Below are 19368 nucleotides of genomic sequence, written 5' to 3' on the forward strand. Positions count from 1 at the left end.
ATCTTCACGGAGGGGTGAGCGAGGGACGCACGACCACTCGAGGGTGAGAAGGGGCGTGATTTTCCTTATTCTTCAGGGAAAAGGGAAGGTGAGGAGAAGCGAAGGAAAAAACCAAGGGGATGTCGAGATAAGGCTATTTGTTCATTATGTAAATCGCTGCCTCTTTAATTGTCGATTTACGACACTTAATTAAGGAAATTAACCTAGAACTGCTTGATTAGGTAATGGCCACTAAATAGGCTTAATTGTAGTACCTTAATGAGGTAGGGGTGACATTATAAAGTTATTATTTGATACAGACAATTTTGTTCATCAAAATTTGGGCATTCATGTTTCATATTGTAAATCTACATATTTTCATCTATTAAAGTCGATATCAATTCAAATTGAATCCTGTTTACATTACTGAGAATTTCTGGTCTTATTGTAAACAATTAGTATATATAATTCAAGAATATAGTTTTGATCATAAAGCACTGTCTTGCTCTACCTCTAAAACCAGTTTCCATTCTGCAAGGGATGTCATGTGTAGGCCACAACAACATCTGTCCTGTTTTAGCATTGGTAACTTTTATCAAAATATAATGAGTGATGTAGTCTTGTGCTTTCTCTAAAATCACTTTCCACTGATGTCATGAAGGCCGCCACCATTTTGGTTTGGCTTCGTGCTGGTATGTAACACCACTGTTCTCCCTCCAATCAATGAAATCGAGTTCTGCCAACATAACTAAATTCTGACAACAGTATGCACAAAACTGCACTTTTCAAGGCAAAAATCACACACAGGCACTTACGATAACATACAAACTATCCAGGATATTTCCGGCAGGTTCAGCCTGAATATACCAAGCCAGCGTCCTAGAGAAAACAAACAGGCATCTGACATATTACTGACATACTATTAAAAAACTTCCAAAAAGGATTTTCACATCATAACATGGAAGAAACTTAAATAGAATTTCAGTTAACAGTTCTTAAGAACCATCCACAACTAAATAGGCCAGTTAATGGACAATCACAAGTTTCACTTGGAAATACATCACATTAAAAAAGAAAAATGAACTAAAATGGCTATCATTTTGTAGCCATACCAAACAAAAGTCTTGTCGCCTATCCAAGTTTTAGGAACTACAAATAATAACTTGACTTCTAGTTGATCATTTGGTATCAGAAGTGGCTTATATGAAAGGCAAAGGACTCTATGACGCTTTTACTTAAATAAAATAGGACCATGCCTTGATTTTTAGTTAATTAGGACAGTAAGGTCTGACTTTGCTTAGACAAAAATCTTGTCACTTAACAGAAATAATGTCCAGTATACAATATAAAGTCATGGTGCAGTGTAAAAAGAATTAACATTGTGTATGACTCCCATGAGCTTGGATAACTGCATCCATACATCTCTGCAATGGCTCAAATAACTGATTAATAAAGTCATCTAAAAAGGCAAAGAAAGTGTTCTTGCGTTCTCCCAGAGTACATCAAGATTCTTTGGATTCATCTTCAATGCCTCCTCCTCCACTATACCCCAGACATGCTCAATAATGTTTATGTCTGGTGACTGGGCTGGCCAATACTGGAGCACCTTGACCTTCTTTGCTTTCAGAAACTTTGATGTGGAGGCTGAAGTATGAGAAGGAGCGCTATCCTGCTGAAGAGTTTGCCCTCTCCTGTGGTTTGTAATGTTATGGGCAGCACAAATATCTTAATACCTCCGGCTGCTGATGTTGCCATCCACTCTACAAATCTCTCGCATGCCCCCATACTGAATGTAACCCCAAACCATGATTTATTCTTCATCAAACTTATTCTGTGAGAATATGGGGTGCAGGTTTCAGTAGGTCTTCTGCAGTATTTGTGATGATTGGGATGCAGTTCAACCGATGATTCATCAGAAAATCTACCTTCTGCCACTTTTCCAAATGACCAACTAGAATTTTTATTTGTTGCTCTTACATCTGGGTCAACGACAAGACTTTTGTCTTTAGTTTACCTATAATATGTCTTTTTAGCAGCTTGGCTCAGATGTGGCTGTGCTTGCCTCAACTCTCTTAAACAAAGTTAAAAAAATTATTTCTTTTGCAGCGATGCCACAGAAGTACCATTTTTTTGATTCCCCAAAAGAACCTTTAAAAAACGTGATTAGAGCATTTCATTGATCTAAAGAACAATTTAGACTCTATAAAACCTTTTATGCAATAAAAAGGTTTCACGGATGTTGAAAGTTATTAATGAAATCTCCGATGCCAATAAAGAATCTTTATATTTAAGACTGAACTGAGACAATATAACAAAAACATTACAATATACCAAAGGCAAATAGATTAGATTAAAAAATAGATTATAAATAAATAAAAAGAAATAAAATTATAGATTAATATTAAATAAATACTTCATGATTCTTGATGAATTTTTTTGTTTGTTTTACATTTATTTCATTTTTCTATTAATTTTTTTTTTTTTTTTTTCAAATAGTGGATTTAATTCCTCCTGATGCAACTTTCCTACTACCTTCTATTGTAAAATGTCATTAGACTAAAAAGGCTTGTCTACAATCTGGACTTTCTTGTAAGACTGCACTAGAGTGACCAGTCAAGCGGTCTCTCTCTCTCTCTCTCTCTCTCTCTCTCTCTTACACACACACATATGCACACTCCATCTCCCTGAGTCTCTCTCTCCTGCAGTTTTTTCCCTTCCTTTCGAATAGACCTCTGTCCCGGCTCCCATTGTGTTGTAACCATAGCAACCAGGCTCGCAGAAGTGCGCGTGCGTTATCATGTCTGCCGTCTGACTACTGTTTGAAGCACAAGCGGCTCAGTCTGCCTGCAGAGGTACTTTGCATTGATTTACTGTTGCAGGTGTGTATCAGGGAGCTATGTTCACTTATTTATGGGTTCGAGTTCATTACAGCAAAACATTACAGCACGCATCAAATAAACAAACTATATGTTAGATGCAACATGTTACATTTAGAAAACATATAAGCCATAATCATACATCTGAAGCAAATGATAAATGTCTGGTTGCAGTGTAGTATGATTAAAAAAACATAAATTTAACCCATTCCATTAGTAATATTCAGAAATGATCTTTAAATGCAAAATTAAGCTTTAACACGTTATATTTAGAAGAGCAAATTTTACAATGCTGCTTCAAGACAACAGTTTAATAAACAGTAGTAAGTAGAAGTAGTGACTCAAATTACAATATTGCTGCATGGGATTTCTACTTAACGCAAATAGTTAGAAACTAACCAAAATTAAAACCAACGGCTCGAGTCTCGAAACAACACATGTAAGTATGTGTTCATTCATACATTCATTTTCTTGTTGGCTTATTCCCTTTATTAATCTAGGGTCGCCACAGTGGAATGAACCGCCAACTTATCCAGCATTTGTTTCACGCAGCGGATGCCCTTCCAGCCGCAACCCATCACTGGAAAACATCCATACACATTCATTCACACACATACACATACACTACGATCAATTGTAGCATACCCAATACACCTATACCACATGTCCTTGGATTTGTGGGGGAAACCGGAGCACCTGGAGAAAACCTACACGAACATGAAATGCCAACTGACCCAGCCGAGGCTCAAACCAGCGACCTTCTTGAATGTGCTACCCATAAATCAAATGAATCAGTTATTTGAATTAATCTATTCAGTAAATGGTTTTAAAAAGACAGCCAAGTATCACTGTTAACAAATGTAATTAAAAGGGTCAATTTTGTTCAAAAGAATAATTTAAAGGTGCAGTAGGTGATTGTCTTCAGAAACATTTTTGTTGTGCTGGTTGAAAGTGTCTTTTTACATTCCAATAGTACTGATTAAAGTAAATGAGCTAAATGTATTTTTTAAATGTATTTTTATATTTTGTTAAGACTAAAAAATGTTCATCCAATTAAAATTTGTCAGGCCAACAATTGCCATAATTCTGATAAGTAGCCCAAACTGTCTGTAAACAAATGTAGATTTGTACATCTGTGCAGCCATTTACGCATATCCGAAGTTTGGTCATGCACGTGCACTGCTTTCATGTACACGAGAGAGAGAGAGAGAGAGAGAGAGAGTGGTAAAATCAAATGCTGAATCAAAACTTTTTAAAATCCTGAATCAATATTGGAGTTACTTTTCCATGCTGGAGGAAGGACGACACCATGACTGAAGTATTTCTTTTAGACAGGTGATGTTATGTTTTAAAACTATTTTAGTCAAGCAAAGCTTATGTAGATGTTGTTGTTACAAATGGGCTATATGCACAGAATTGTTGTTTAGCCACTGAAATCTTCCGGCGAGTGATTCATGTGACCATTTTTAGTTTCATAAGGGACATTTTACAGCATCGATTATGTAGATTTTTATTTAGTTTAACAACAAACCATCAGTAAATAGTGCTATTCAGCCTAGCCTGCTTTACTGAGCTGAAGCTAGTTTTATATTCACATCACATTGGTTCATTTTTGAACATTGACAAACTGTGACACGCTCCCTATATTGTTTATCATGCTACTCTAAATATTTGGTCTGAAATAGCATGTATGGCTTAGTAATTAGTGTTAATCCTGCACCCAGGAAACCACTAAGCAGACAATTGTCACTTTAGGACAAAGCACGTGAAAGAGTGGGACCAGGGATCCTTGCATGCCTGAAATATTGCACATTATGGCAAGTGTTGCTTGTTACACAACTGAAAATGTGCTAGATATAATAGTTTTTCGTGGAAATTGTAGTATTATCAAGTACTATACAGTTTTCCAACTGTCGAATGACATGATCTAGTGGGTCTCTGTCATCTTTAATGTGCGCGTTCGTGATTTCTGGAGGCATAGCTTTGGACAGCAGGGGAGGGACTGTGTTTCAAAGATATATGTTAGCAGATAGCATTTTGGCAGATCACCTGCACCTTAAAAAAATTTCAACCAAGCGTGCACAGATGTATAGCTAAAAGTTTGACCATTTGCCTTTTGAACTGTCGCTTGGCCAATCAAACCAAACACACATCAAAACACAATTCAAAGGCATGGTTCACCCAAAATCGAAAATCTGTTAGCATTTACGGACCTTCAATTGGTTCCAAAACTTTGTGTGTTTTTTGATGAATATTGGAAGCCATTGGTATCAATAATTTATAATGAGGGAAAACACAATTTCAGTGATGGTTCTGGTATCCAGCATTCTTTAAGTTATCTTTGTAAGGGTTCAACAGAAGAAACTGTGGCATTGCTAACAGAATCTAAACAGAATCATTGTTGGGTGAGCTATCAATTTAAACACTTACTTCAAGTCCTGTTCCAATGGTCCTTTTTTTTCAATAGTCTTCTCTTTTTGTCTGTCCCAAAGCTGATCATACTGACCTTCAGCGGGCGGTAAAGAGCTTTCTGCTGTGGGAAAGTCGCTGACCCTTTTCACAAAGGAGTTGGCAAAAATAGAGAACATAAAAGTGGAAAATGACAAGAGCAAAGAAATAACCTGCATAAAAAAATATACCTTCTCAGTACAAAATACCCAAGATCTGTGGCAAAAAGCAAAACTGCCTCAGTTCATTCTCACTGAAGGCCTGGCAGACATTCATTTGATTTTCTAGTGTCACAAATGCATTTTGGGTTGCATAGAGTGAGCCAATCTGTCCAGTGATTTACCTTGTCTTTAGGAGCTGCCCATTTGCATTACAGTAAATATGGCCAGGTGACATGGTGACTCAGTGGTTAGCACTGTCGCCTCACAGCAAGAAGGTCGTTGGTTTGAGTCCCAGCTGGGCCAGTTGGCATTTCTGTGTGAAGTTTGCATGTTCTCCTCGTGTTGGCGTGGGTTTTCTCTGGGTGCTCCTGTTTCCCCCACAGTCCAAAGACATGAGCTATAGGTGAATTAAATAAGCTAAACTGGCCGTAGTGTATGTGTGTGCATGTGAGAGTGTATGGGTATTTCCCAGTATTGGGTTGCAGCTTGAAGGGAATCCGCTGTGCAAAACTGCTGGAAAAAATGCTGGATAAGTTATCGGTTCATTCCACTGTGGTGACCCCTGATGAATAAAGGGACTAAGTCGAAGGAAAATGAATGAATAAACATGACCAATGTACAAAAAAAAAAATCAATCCTAATATGCATTTCAAAGGCTTTTTGCAAAGGCTTTTGGACCTCACTTTATATTCAGGTACATTCTTGTGTAAAAGCTAGTGCAAATACCATGTAGCTAAAATTACCTGAGCTTGTAGCAGAGCAAACAAAATGAAAACATCAACTGATGCCAAATGGTGTACACTGACCAAATGATGGATTAGACTGAAAACAACAGGTAGAGAGGTAGGGTGAAGTTCTGTTAACACATCCATATCTGGAAGGACAGGAATAAACTAATAAATTACAAACTAAGAGAGGGGTTTGTGTGAAAAGATATTATAAAAACTATATGAGACAAAAGGAGAGAAAACAAAGTAAGAGCATTTCCAGACACACAGTGTGAAGAACACTCAAGAGATTAGAACTGGTGCAGCCTTAAAGGACACCTATGATGCAAAATCAACCTTTGGAAGCTGTTTGGACTGAACTGTGTGCAGAAATAGTATTTGCACTGTCATATAAACATTCCTTGTGTTTTAAATTTCCTGATGTTAAAATATGATTCAAATCCCAACGTTTTTGAGGCCCACCGCTATATGATCTAGGATTGTGGTTTTCCCTGGCCACTTAATCAATTGACAGGAGCTTATTAACATGTCTCCATAGTAATGCATACAAAAGTCCACAAAACAGGATTTGCAAAGAAACTGGGATTAAAAGATCTGTTCCAACTCTCTGTGATCAGCTGCACCTCAAGAATGAGTTTGATAAATTTAAAACATTTTTAAAAGAGAGCATGTTAGTAATATTGTTATGTAATTCATAACTGCTGGAATCACCAGAGCCACATAGTGCCGGTAAACACATGTGTGTGAAAATAGGAAAGCCCTTTAAGAAAACCACCAGTAGGCTAATCGTAAAAAGGCTTCAGTTTGCTAGGGAACATAGATTGGAGCAATGGAAAGTCATATAGTCAAATGAGTCAGTGCTGCGATTTGGGGATGCTGCAGTCTGTCAATGTTCACCATTATGTGTCCAAAGAATAAGGTTAGAAGCAGTGGTGGAAAGAGTATTGAAAAATCATATTCAAATTAAAAGTACCATTACTTGCCCAAAAATGTAGCGCAAGGTGTGTAAAAGTATGTTGTAGTAAAAAGTAGCCCTTTTAAAATGTACTCAAGAGAAGTGAGTATTACACTGTGAAAAGCTGATGCGTTTACATGCAGTTTTTGCAGGGATGTGTAAACGTAACATTCTGTAGTGCATTTAGTGTACTTTCATCCTATATTCGTTCGTTTGTTCCCATCATTGTTTGTTCGTTCTGTCCTTCCTTCTTTTATTTGTTCCTTACTTTGTTCCTCCATTCGTTCGCTCGTTCATTCTTTTGTTCCTTCTTTAGGTCCTTTGTTCATTCATTCATTCATTCCTTCCTTAGTTTGTTCAATCTTCCTTGAATCCTTCCTTTATTCATCAGTTCAGTCCTTCCTTCGTTAGGCCCTTGCATTCTTCATTCATTCTGTTTAGTGATTAAGGCTGTTTGATGATTTCTGTCATCATACAGTCGACATGGGACATCTTCTTGGACATTGTTAATGCTTCCAAAAGGTTTACTCAATTTATAAATCGCCCTTGTCTTGAGGTTTTACAGTATGATGCGATTTACTCTCTGTCTAATTTGATTGGACAGGAATCACAGGACTGATTTTTCTACTTTTGCCAATCCCCCATAGACAAGAAAGAAAATGTAATGACTGCAGGTTGAAGGAAAATAGTGGAGTAAAAGTACCAATACTGCACTAAAAAGAAACTCAAGGGAAAAAAATAAAATAAAATTTACTTCGGAAATTACAATTCCCGAGAAAAACTACTCAATTACAGTAAATGGAGTGTTTGTAATTTGTTACTTTACACCACTGGTTAGAAGATACCTGAATGAACAAGTTAGTGCATCAATGAATTTTGTTTTTTCACTGATGGCTCGGGCATATTCCGAATCCAAGATGAAAACGCCAGGATTCTTGAGAGGTTCAGCGAGCATTAGACATCGTTTTTGCACATGAATTGGCTACCACAGAGCCCAGACCCTAACCTATTAAGCAATTTTGTTTTTAATAGATGTAAAATAGATGTCTAAATGTAAACAGCTTGGCTAAAATGAGGATAAACTTTTAATAGATGATAAAAATCTAATAAACATCTGAGAATACACTATGCATTCCCACACATCAAAAATTCAACGATTAATCACATCTCTATTGAACACATAATACTAAGAAAAACAATGAAGACAGTTTAAGGAATGTTATGGCCTTCAAAACAACATGAGAATACAAACTTTTGATGAATTAGAATGTTCGAAGAAACAATATTCATGTTTCCCATAATGTACTTACAATATACGTCCAAGGGGGAAGGCACAGCACCAGAATAAACACTAAAATCCACATTACAGGAAACGCACACAAGATTCATTCAAGCATGAGGCATTTGTTAACAAGTTGAAAGCATTGCTGTCCCGAGCATGCAAGTCAGTAAATTAAGAAAACACATGCGCAATGAATGGAGCATTTAAAGAAAGATGAACTTCTAAACTCTCCCGAAATGGCTTCAACACATGATTTTTGTTTGCATTTCTAAGAGAGGGATGAAATAAAATTAACGTTGTTTTCGTTTTCTGGACTTCAGTGTCACATGATCCCTAATATGCTGCATTTATTATTCTTTGATGCATAAAAAGTAAACAAACAAGTCATGCTTTAGCAAAAAAGACATTCTAAACAAAGACAAACAAGCTTGCTAAGTACATTTCTATCACAAATCACACGCTACGGCAAAGCCAATGATGTAACAAGGTCTTTTTATTAGTTAATAAGTTTAATTAGTCAGCATTGTACAGTTAAACCCACAAATACCCTAGTGTCAACACAAACATATACGGACTTTACGGTGAATGTGTGTGTGTGTGTGTGTGCATGTGTGTGTGCATATATGTGTAGTGTATAATTAAATATTTGGATATTGAAATATTGGAAGCATGGGAATTCATTTAAATACAAAGATGTCGTTGTGTATGTATATATCACAAGGTTGAAGAGCTGTTTGAAATATGATGAATGCTGGTGTGTATGCTTTGGGAGCAGTAACGTGGTATGAAGTACACAGACCAGGCCGAATTACACACAACGGGGATGCATTCTAAAACTCTTCAGCCCGTGTTATGATACCTCATGCCAGCACATGTTCCTGTAAGAAGCTGACTACACATATTGAGACAGTTCAGATCTATCAAACATTTGACCCATCGGTTATAATTTTCTTCTCTATTCCTCCTTTCATTTCACAGCATCAGGTAGATAACTCCACCTGAAACAGACGCACAACAACAAAGGAAGGCTGAGTAAAAACATAATCAGGACGTCATCGCAAAAGAGAGGTAAAGTTATTTTTTTGTATAAATCATAAGGTGGTATAAATTAAATCATATGCACAGATCAATTGTTAATCATAAATTAAAATAGATTAAAAGATCTGTTCCGACTCTCTGTGATCATCTGCACCTCAAGAATGAGTTTGACAATATGTTTTTAATATCGCAATATTAATATATAATTCATAACCACTGGAATCACATCAGGTATCACAGATAAATTGTTAAAAATAAATATTGCAATATTACATTAAAAAAGTATTTTACAGTGACTTTATGCATTTATAATCACTGTACTAAAAAATAAAAGACAACAAATAAAAAAAAACCCAGCTGTGAACATTATACAGAGACCTGTGATGCAAAATCAACTTTTGGAAGCTGTTTGGACAGAACTGTGTGTAGGAATAGTGTTTCCACTGACATATAAACACAATTTCCTGATGTTAAAATATCACAGATCAATCACAGGTATCACAGATCAATTGTTAAAAATAAATATTGCAATATTAAATTAAAAAAGTATTTTACAGTGACTTTCTTATGCATTTATAATCACTGTACTAAAAAATAAATGACAAAAAAAAAAAAAACTCAAAAGGTATACAGAGACTTTTATCGAATTGATCAATCCATTTTTTCTCTGATTGTTTTAATCAATCAGCATTTCATGTATTTTTTATTATTTTGCTACTGAAGCAACTAGACATTTTAAAATATGTTGATTTTGTCCTTTCATCACTATAATGTAGATGTTAAAAACTCAAAAAACGCTGCCATTTTTATTTAAACATTCACAATCAAACGTTAATTCTAAATGACCGATTTGCCTTTCCTTATTAAACCTTTGAAAAGTATATCAACACTGAATATTTAGATCTGTGCTCAGACCACACAGTAACTTTTTGTTGTGTAACCATATGCAAAATATAAATCCCGAGAGATGTATTTTAATATAAAACAAAGATGTCTACATTAGGTATGAAAATAGCAAATACGCTTTTAAACGTAAAAGCCAACGTACTTAATGGTTTTGGCATAGGCCAGCTAAATAATTAAAATAATAATAATAATAATAATAATAATAATTCATTGACCTCTGCTGTCTCCATTAGTTTAAAAAAAACACAGATTTCTTTACCATTTAAAATGACATATTTTGATATGTTTTTTGCTGGAGATGCTGTAAAAAAAAAAAACATTTTTTAAAAATCTTTCACATACCATAGGAACGGTATAGCAGAAAATTTTGGCGGTTTAAAAACCTTGACTTTTCCAAACCACATTATACCTTAAAAACGGTTATTGTCACATGCCTATAATGGTTCAAATGCAAATGGTATCAATTACATTCATCATCACCTATTAGTGTAACAGTCAATAACTATGTTTCCACCCAAAATGGCGAATTGCTTTATTCCTTTTATTTACAAATAAACCCCCCCTTTCCATTCTAACGAGTCAAAGAGAATAAAATTAACTTCCTGATATACTGGTGCCAAATATCTAAAAGAAAAAAAATGTTGCCAAAGGAGTAGCCACTGTGTTTTTTTCTAATAAATTAAATTACTTACACCTCAGAAAACGAAAAGCAATAAACACACAGTGGCTTTTGGAGGTGTGAAACCGCTCTGTGAGCGCAGATGCTCAAGACAGTTCCTGAGGTAATAATATGGAACACTGTGATGACGAACTTTGGCTAAGGGATTTTAGAATGACCAAAACAACATTTCAGATGTCATGCAATGTGATTAATCCACTAGTTTCTTCATTAACGCAGACTCATTGTGCTTATTTTCATCACATGATCTGTTCAAACAAAACTCACATCACTTGTGCACATGTGCATGCTGGAATATATTCGGTAAATACAATTTCATGTGGTTTATGCACTTTATAAATTAGATAATAAATGTATCCTACTACTCAGTTGTGCGCATGTTTTCAAAATCCAATATTCCAAAATGGGCATAAAATAAGCTTCATGGAAACAGCTATTTGCTAAAAAAGAAATGTAGGTTATTAAATCAAATGTTCTTTCAAATATGACAACTGATCTAATTGAAGTCAAGTTAAGTTTTGACTGCAGCAATCAAATTTTGTTCAGAGCTTTTCCTAAACTACATGTTAGTTTTGATGTCTATTTATAATCGAGTTATGATCAATTTTATTTTAAACAAAAATTGACTCCAATTTATGGAGAATCATGCAGCTCTACTCCACAGATGAGTTGAGTTCAGGCAGTGTAAGACTCATACCGTTCACCAGTCGTAGCGCGGGCGGGATTGAGGAGGATGGTGGCGTGGAGACTCGTGGCGGGGTGAAGGAGAGGAGGAGGAGCTCGGAGGTGCTGTGAGGGCCAGCTGCTGTCCAACCCCTGCGCCCCGCTCACGCCCGTAATCTAAACTGCGGGCAGTAGGGGGGCGGTACCGGCCCACCTCTCTCCTCCACTCTTCATCAAATGCAGCTGCATCACCTGAAAGAGAACCATATCCACAATAGTGAATGGGAGAATTTCTTCACAAAGGTCTGATATGAAATGTAAGTAGTTACAGGGGGGGAAATGGTAGAGAGAAAGAGGGATTTGACTCACTCTCCTCCAGGTTGAAGAAGTCCTGCCTCTCTTCACGATCGCCTGTGAGACGGTTCCTGGAGCGCTCCATCACATGACCTCTCTCGCCAATGTGATGCCCAATAGACATTCGCTCCAGCCCGCTCTGACTGTCCCGCATCGTTTGGCGCGTCTCTCTGATCTAAACAAACAAATCAAAAAACAATTAGGGGCGATTCAGCAGTTGTGCTACCTCAACTGTGAGACGCTTCAGTACAAAAACATCTCCTGCATTCTCTTGGTTTGTTTGAACTAGAGCAAAATTGAAAATCATCCATTTTATCCTGATTTGGTCAGTGTTTATACAGGGAAATTTAACACACAAACCTAGAAATATCCGCTTATTAAGTGTGATGTCACGCGAAGCGGGTCCAATCGCTCTAGCAAATTGAATGGGGAGACTCATTAAATGGTAATAATAAATGTTTACTAAGCGCTGTAATACTTTCGAAAATCCGATCGCAATATATAAATCCATACCTAATATGACAAGAAGGTGATAAATTTTTTATAAATTGTTAAAAGTTTGGCATTTGTGATGCAGCAAGTCCAGAGACTGTTGTGTACACCATGATTTTATATAAAAATCACTTTAATGTGTGATAGGACTAAAAAGTGGTCATAAACGAATATTTTCTCAATTCAAATCAATAGCGGCTTGGACCCGGAAACTATTCTATATGTCACCTATTCGTCATGACTTAACAAGCGGATATGGATTAGTTCACAACCTGATTTGACAGCTTGTATGATGCATATTTTGATTTGCTAATGAGGCACTTTTTCTCTTTGCTCCATTTTTGACCTTGGCTCATTAAAGCCGCGTTTGTTCTACGCATCCACATATGGTTCTGAACGACTTGGTTCACTTTAGTTAGGTGGGATTATTGGTATACTTCTGCCATGATCATCAACTGCTGTGGCATCATAGTAAACAACATTAAAAAAAAAACGCTTGACACAAACCAACAGGTTTGCCATGGGAACCAACAACACAGCAGTGGATGCTGCTGACTCTTTATATATAGCAGGTTGTGCGTCTCATTTCACAAATCAATTGTAAGTCGCTTAGAACAAAAGTAACTGCTAAATGACTAATTTTGTAAATCCAATGACACTGATAGTGGCGATACTCTCAAACCAATTGATGATCCGCACTGTGTATACGTCACATTTTGATAATGGAACAACTTGCTTGGAACGTCAACCAAGGTGGTATTACTAAATGTATCAGGGACTAGGTACAAAACACAGTTGAAAAGCCCCCAAAAGTGAGCTGTACCAAACCAAATCACACTGTAACATGCAGTGAAAAAGTGGCTTTAGTTTTGGATACGCCATTCTTTTGGCGTCATCAAACGTTGTGATTTGTAGCAATGCAACATTTTGTCTTTGCTTTGTGTAGGTGTTTTTGGCAAGTGTTGCCTTTTTTTTTTCCAGTCGAGCCGCGTTACTGTTTGCTAGGAAATGTTATCATTCCTTTAGCTGGATTGAAACTGTACACCGAAGAAATGTTTTTGCTTTTTTTAAAGCTACTATCAAAACTCATAATGTTTATCTTTAACCACAAACTCTCATATTATCCAACAGTTGAAAACTACACCGATTTAGATCTCACAACATCTTTAACACAACTTGCTTATCTAAAAAGCAGCAACAAGTAAGAGTCATTCACTCATAACTGTGGAAAGATATGTTTTAAGTTGTACGACTGTGCTGTGTTGCTTAAACATTTGTCTTGTTTGAAATTGATTACTGAGTAGGATTTTGTTTTTTCCAGTCGGTTGTTATCGCAAAATAAAACCCTTCAGGCTGATACAAGAACACTACACTTCAACTTGAGTTTTTTTTCTGCAACAGCAACTGGCTGGACCTACATTATCCCTTGCATACAGTATATATGTGTGACATGGTAATTCTGTGCTGTAAACATTAAAGTGTTTCTTACACCACCGGGAGCAGTGCGATATTCACTAGTCTGCTGATAGACTTTGGGTGTCCCTGGGTCTGTGGAGGAGTACGAGATGACTGTCGAGGAGGAGAAGGTCTGGCAGTTTGGAGAACCAGACATTCTTTCCTACAAAGTGAAGAAAAAAAGAAGGTATGAAAGTAGGGCTGAGCCGATAAAGTATATTACATCGAATCGCGGTAAAATTTATGTCAATAACAATTACTTTTCTATGTTAATCTAAGAGCCAATTACACAGCAGAAATGTGCATCAATGGGAATTTACAAGTGTGTTGATATCAAATATGCAAGATCAACTATGGAAAAGTCCATTTTGTATTTGTTACTCTAATTCTGCACTCTAATTTTGTTATTAACACACGGAAACGATTTTTAACTAAAATGACGACAGCGCTGTGGATGGTTGCCTTTCTGAATGGTTGTCAAGTGTTTAAAATAAAATAAATTGTAAAAATTTTACTTTCCTGACAATAATCTCTATTGGTTTAATCATTATGTACTTGATGACAAAGTGTGAAACGTTTTTAAATAAAACCAGACTAACATGTGCAGACATTCAGGTGAATAAATCTTGACTTGAATAAACAAAAGCAGAACAAGCCTAAATGTTATAAAAACTCAAAAGTACATCCTACGTAGTAAAATTGTTCCGATTTTAGGATATTGTGCTTTTGTTAACATAGGCTTGAAATGCACACTACAGTGTTTCAATAAGTCATTGTATTTATTTGCAACCCAGAGAAAAAGCTCACCATGTTCTCCATCATTCCACTCATCATGCTGAACATGTCCATGAATCCTCCACCCTGAAATAAAAAAGGACACAGAATGCTCAAAATGTTATGTAGAAAAAAATTCAGCTTTAAATCATATAATAATTCTAATAGACATGTTTTTATAGGAGGCTATATGGTCATACCATTCCCATCATGCCAAAGGGGGTCAAGGCTCCAGCTTGTGGCTACAAAGTACAAAACAGGAACGTTAATATTAAATACAATCCTAAAAGCCACTAACAACTTATAATAACACAATTAGGATGACCTGATATATGAAAGTGATAAAAAAAAGAAGTAGTTCACCCAAAAATGAAAATTTACTCACCATTTAATCACACTCAAGTGGTTCCAAACCTTTCAAGTTTCTTTCTTCTGCTGAACACAAAAGAAATTCATTTGAAGAAAGCTGAAAATCTGTAACCACTGACTTCCGTATCACAGACATTATGGAGTCAATGCTTACAGGTTTCCACCTTCCTTCAAAATATCTTCCTTTATGCTTAACAGAATGAAGAAAGTCAAGCAGGTTTGGAACAAGTGAAGAGTGAGTGAATGATGACAATTTAGATTTTTAGCTGAACTATCCCTTTAAATACTACATTTTCCGCCCAAAAATATGCAAATAAATAAATCAGACGTGTACCTGAATGCGTGTACGTGGATGCTGGATCTGCGGGGTGAGAGCAAACGGATCCATCCCGAATGACCCAAACATACTCCTCATCTGGTGCCTGTGCGCTGCGAATGGATCCCTATCCCAACATAACATAGATTTTATTTAGTCACAAAATAATCCAAATTGACAGTATTTCCCTTTATAGATGTCGTCAATGGGGTATATGCACACAGACTTTTCATTTCCAGCCAACCAGCCTCAGTGCTTCTGGTGAACTGTCTTTCTATTATAAAATTGCCATGTTTAAGGTCTGATTTCTTTTTAAAATCAGTGATGTCTAATTTATATACGATATGAAGTGCGTCTCAGATGATCTAACAAGAAGCACTGCATTAAATTACATTTTCCCTGCCATGTCTTTAAAATATGATCATTTATTTTACAGTATTTTTAATGGAGTTTCTGCACTCGCCTGCTGCTCCTGACAGCACTAGCAGTTACACAGTCTTTCATCTTGTTTTACACTTGAACAACTAAATGAATGCTTAAGTCTATGTAAGTTTTGTAATTACATTATAACATTGTTGCTGTAAAAAGAACCTTATAAAATTGAAAATAGTCACAATAAGCTGTCATCTGAAGTTTATCATTGGCTGAAAAACATTAGCTGTGCATATACCCCAAAAGATTTAACACTCACATCATGTACGGGCTGTCATCCACATCATTCAAGTAACGAAACATTGTTGATTTCCTTCCTTGGTCGGTTCAAGTCACACAAGTAAATAAACTTCAGTCTCTTCAATCAAACCCAGTGAAACAGCAGCTCTGGGGCCCTTAATTGGTCAACCAATCATCAAGCTCCTTTTGGCAGCTATGCAAAACAGCCTCAACTGGAGAATTACACAATTCGGCCTGCACGCCCTATAGCTTAACCACAACCAAAACCATCAATTTAGCGAGCGAAATGGACAAAGCACCCTGATATGTTAAAGCAGCTCTGCAGAACATTTACATTAAGGCGAATATTATCGAGTATTCCAGGCAGGTGCTAATCCAAAACAGCCTGCGAGCTATTTCGGGCTGTTAGCCTAGCATAATAACATGCGCGCGGAAATGATTCGTATAAAATCACAACAAGGCTCTGAAATACAGGTCAATGTGATTTTTGTCCAGCTGGTGAGAAAACAGCAGCACGCAGAGCAGACGGACCGACGGAAATACCCTCCGCAGATGAGCACAGGAAGACAGTGTGACAAAGGAAACAAAACCTTGAAGATCTTGGGCGAAAATCTTGCGCTTCTGAGAAATTCACGCGTCTTTTTCGAAACGCTTCACATCGGGGTCGATGCCATGTCACGCGCTGGCACCAAAAAACGAAGTCCAGGCAGGAAGAGATGCCTTTGAGAGCAAGATTACGCGCATTTAGTGAAACAGGCACAAAAGCCAAACGTCAACAGAAAAGAGGGATGGGAGGGGGAGGAAGAGGAGGGGAACGGCGCTGCGCACATTCCGGTGAATAAGAATAAAAGTTGCTGCCAAAATTAATGTTTTCTATACGAATGCTTGTGTATTATCGTCATTTGAAAGTTATGTGATTGATTTTATTATCAGCAGTGTTATTAATAATACTTGTGCATAAATATATTGCGTATGTTGAACATGTATATGTTCATATTATGTCTTTCAGAAATATAGTATAATTTAATATTAGGTAAATAAAATGTACTTTTATTTTAGCTAACTGATTTTTTATTTAATTTTTATATTTACTTGGGACTTTTTATTTTCTGTTTAGGTATGTTTAGTGTTTTGGCAATATTATATGCAATAACTAGTGAACCCCCACACATGTATGTGTGCATGGAGCTTTATTGTAAATGTACATTGAAAGAGATTAATCCTATTCCAGATTATAAAAGAGAAATAATAGAGATTATTGCTTGTAATTGTCGCATCACTAGATGGCACTACACAGGATGCACAGAGAGAACATTTCTCTGACAGAGGAAAAGCCACTCGTTTCGCCATAGTTGGTCACGTGACTGATGAAGTGACTATGCCATTTAATGTGTAATAAAACCAAATAAGTATTATGAAATTTGACTAGGGACTTCTCTCAGACTTTTGGACTACCATTTTCTCACTCTGCACTCTTCTAGCTTTGGGTTTCATGTAGTTTTAAGTATATTCCATTTAGAGTTAAAAGCAAAAATGTATTATTCTTGTTTATTGTTGCACACTCTAAAAATTTAGCCAGTGTTTTGTCAAAAAATTTTGCTAACACAAAATTATATTTGTCCTCCATGACTTACACCTCTTTGGGATTTATAAGCTAATACAGAAAATGTATAAAAATAACAATTTATTGGTTTTAGTAGCTTTGTAGTGTGTTTGTTTAAATTATGATCAATTTTTGTATTAAATATTTTACTTGATATTCTATACTATATCTTTACTCTAAGAAAAACAAATAAGACGTGCAGGCATTTATTATCATTCTCAGATTTATGGACCGCACTCTTTCCATTCCTCAGTATTCAAACTTTTTTTAAAAAGCTATATTGAATTTGATTTATTATTGAATTAAAAATGTTCATTAAATGTTTATATTACAGTAGGGCTGGGCCGATAAACAATATTATATCGAATCGCGATAAAATTTATGTCAATAACAATAAGCTCCGGACTGTTTTACTCTAGATTGATCTAAAAGATATAATTACACAGCAGAAATGTGCAACAATAGGAATCTTGAAGTGTTTTGATATAGATTTTCGGCCACTGAGGTGGCGAGACTCGAAATGTATCGAATTTTCAAGATGTATCAAATTCGATACATTCAAGATGTATCAAATATTGGGCCACTGAAAATTTATTGGTTATGTTATACCATTTAATGAACCCTCTAATTTTTATGGCTTCAGTCATTGTTGGGGTACTCTTTTAAATCTGGAAGCATTAACAACTGATATCGATATATATATATATAAACAACTTTCAGAATATTTAAGTGGCATAAATATCTTATCACCTTATCAATCTGGTTTTAGATCTAATCACTCCACAACTACTACATTACTTAAGTTTACTAATGTACTAATTAGTGCTATTTTTCTTGATTTATTCAAAGCTTTTGATTAAGTTGATCGATATTTACTTTTAGATAAGCTTCATGCTATTGGTCTGTCTGAAAATGCAGTTATGTGGTTTAACACATATTTGCATAATAGAAAACAATGTGTAGTATTAACTGGGTTTAATTCAGATTTTTTGGTTCAAGAAAGAGGTGTTCCTCAAGTTTCAATTCTAGGACCACTTCTTTTCTCTATTTATGTTAATAATTTACCGTTAATTCTCAATAAGTGTAGTGTTCAGCTTTATGCTGATGATACCGTCATATGTGTCAGATTCTTGATTCTGAACTTTCCTTCACATAATAATTAATTAATCACATATTAATCAAAGTGTAAGTAAAGTCAACTTTGAATTTAGTACCTTATATCGGTCTAGGCATTGTTTTTCATTTAGTGTTCGCAAGAAACTTGCTCTTCAACTTATTTTGCCAATTTTTGATTATTGTGATATTGTTTATCAGAGTGCGCCCAAATCAGATCCTGCTCCCCTTAATACAGCATATAATAGACTTTGCAGATTTGTTCTGGGTTGTTCTTTTACACACATCATTGTTTAATGTATGATCTGTTGCAGTGGCCATATTTGCACACAACATATTCACTGGCTTCAATTTAATTACATTATTCAAATGTCTTCATTTTCAGTATCCATATTATTTACAACAATATTTTGTATTTTTTCCCCTAAATTATCAAGTTAGACATTCTGTTCAGACTTATTTTTTTGTTCCTCATTGTAAAAAATCTATGGGTAAAATAGATTTT

General features: G+C 35.9%; 1 protein-coding gene across 1 annotated transcript; it reads right to left on the bottom strand.

Moving 5' to 3' along the window:
- Positions 1-8904: 8904 nt before the first annotated feature.
- On the bottom strand, positions 8905-16934 carry mlf2 (myeloid leukemia factor 2). Its single transcript, XM_056475723.1, has 8 exons — positions 16167-16934; positions 15494-15602; positions 14991-15032; positions 14824-14877; positions 14051-14179; positions 12085-12244; positions 11750-11967; positions 8905-9427 (listed from the first exon to the last, which is right to left on the bottom strand). The coding sequence occupies exons 1-7, from the start codon at positions 16208-16210 to the stop codon at positions 11753-11755; spliced, it is 753 nt and encodes a 250-aa protein (XP_056331698.1). The 5' UTR covers positions 16211-16934; the 3' UTR covers positions 8905-9427; positions 11750-11752.
- Positions 16935-19368: the final 2434 nt, after the last annotated feature.

This window comes from Danio aesculapii, chromosome 16 (assembly GCF_903798145.1).
Source record: "Danio aesculapii chromosome 16, fDanAes4.1, whole genome shotgun sequence".
In the NCBI taxonomy this organism is placed as follows: Eukaryota; Metazoa; Chordata; class Actinopteri; order Cypriniformes; family Danionidae; genus Danio; species Danio aesculapii.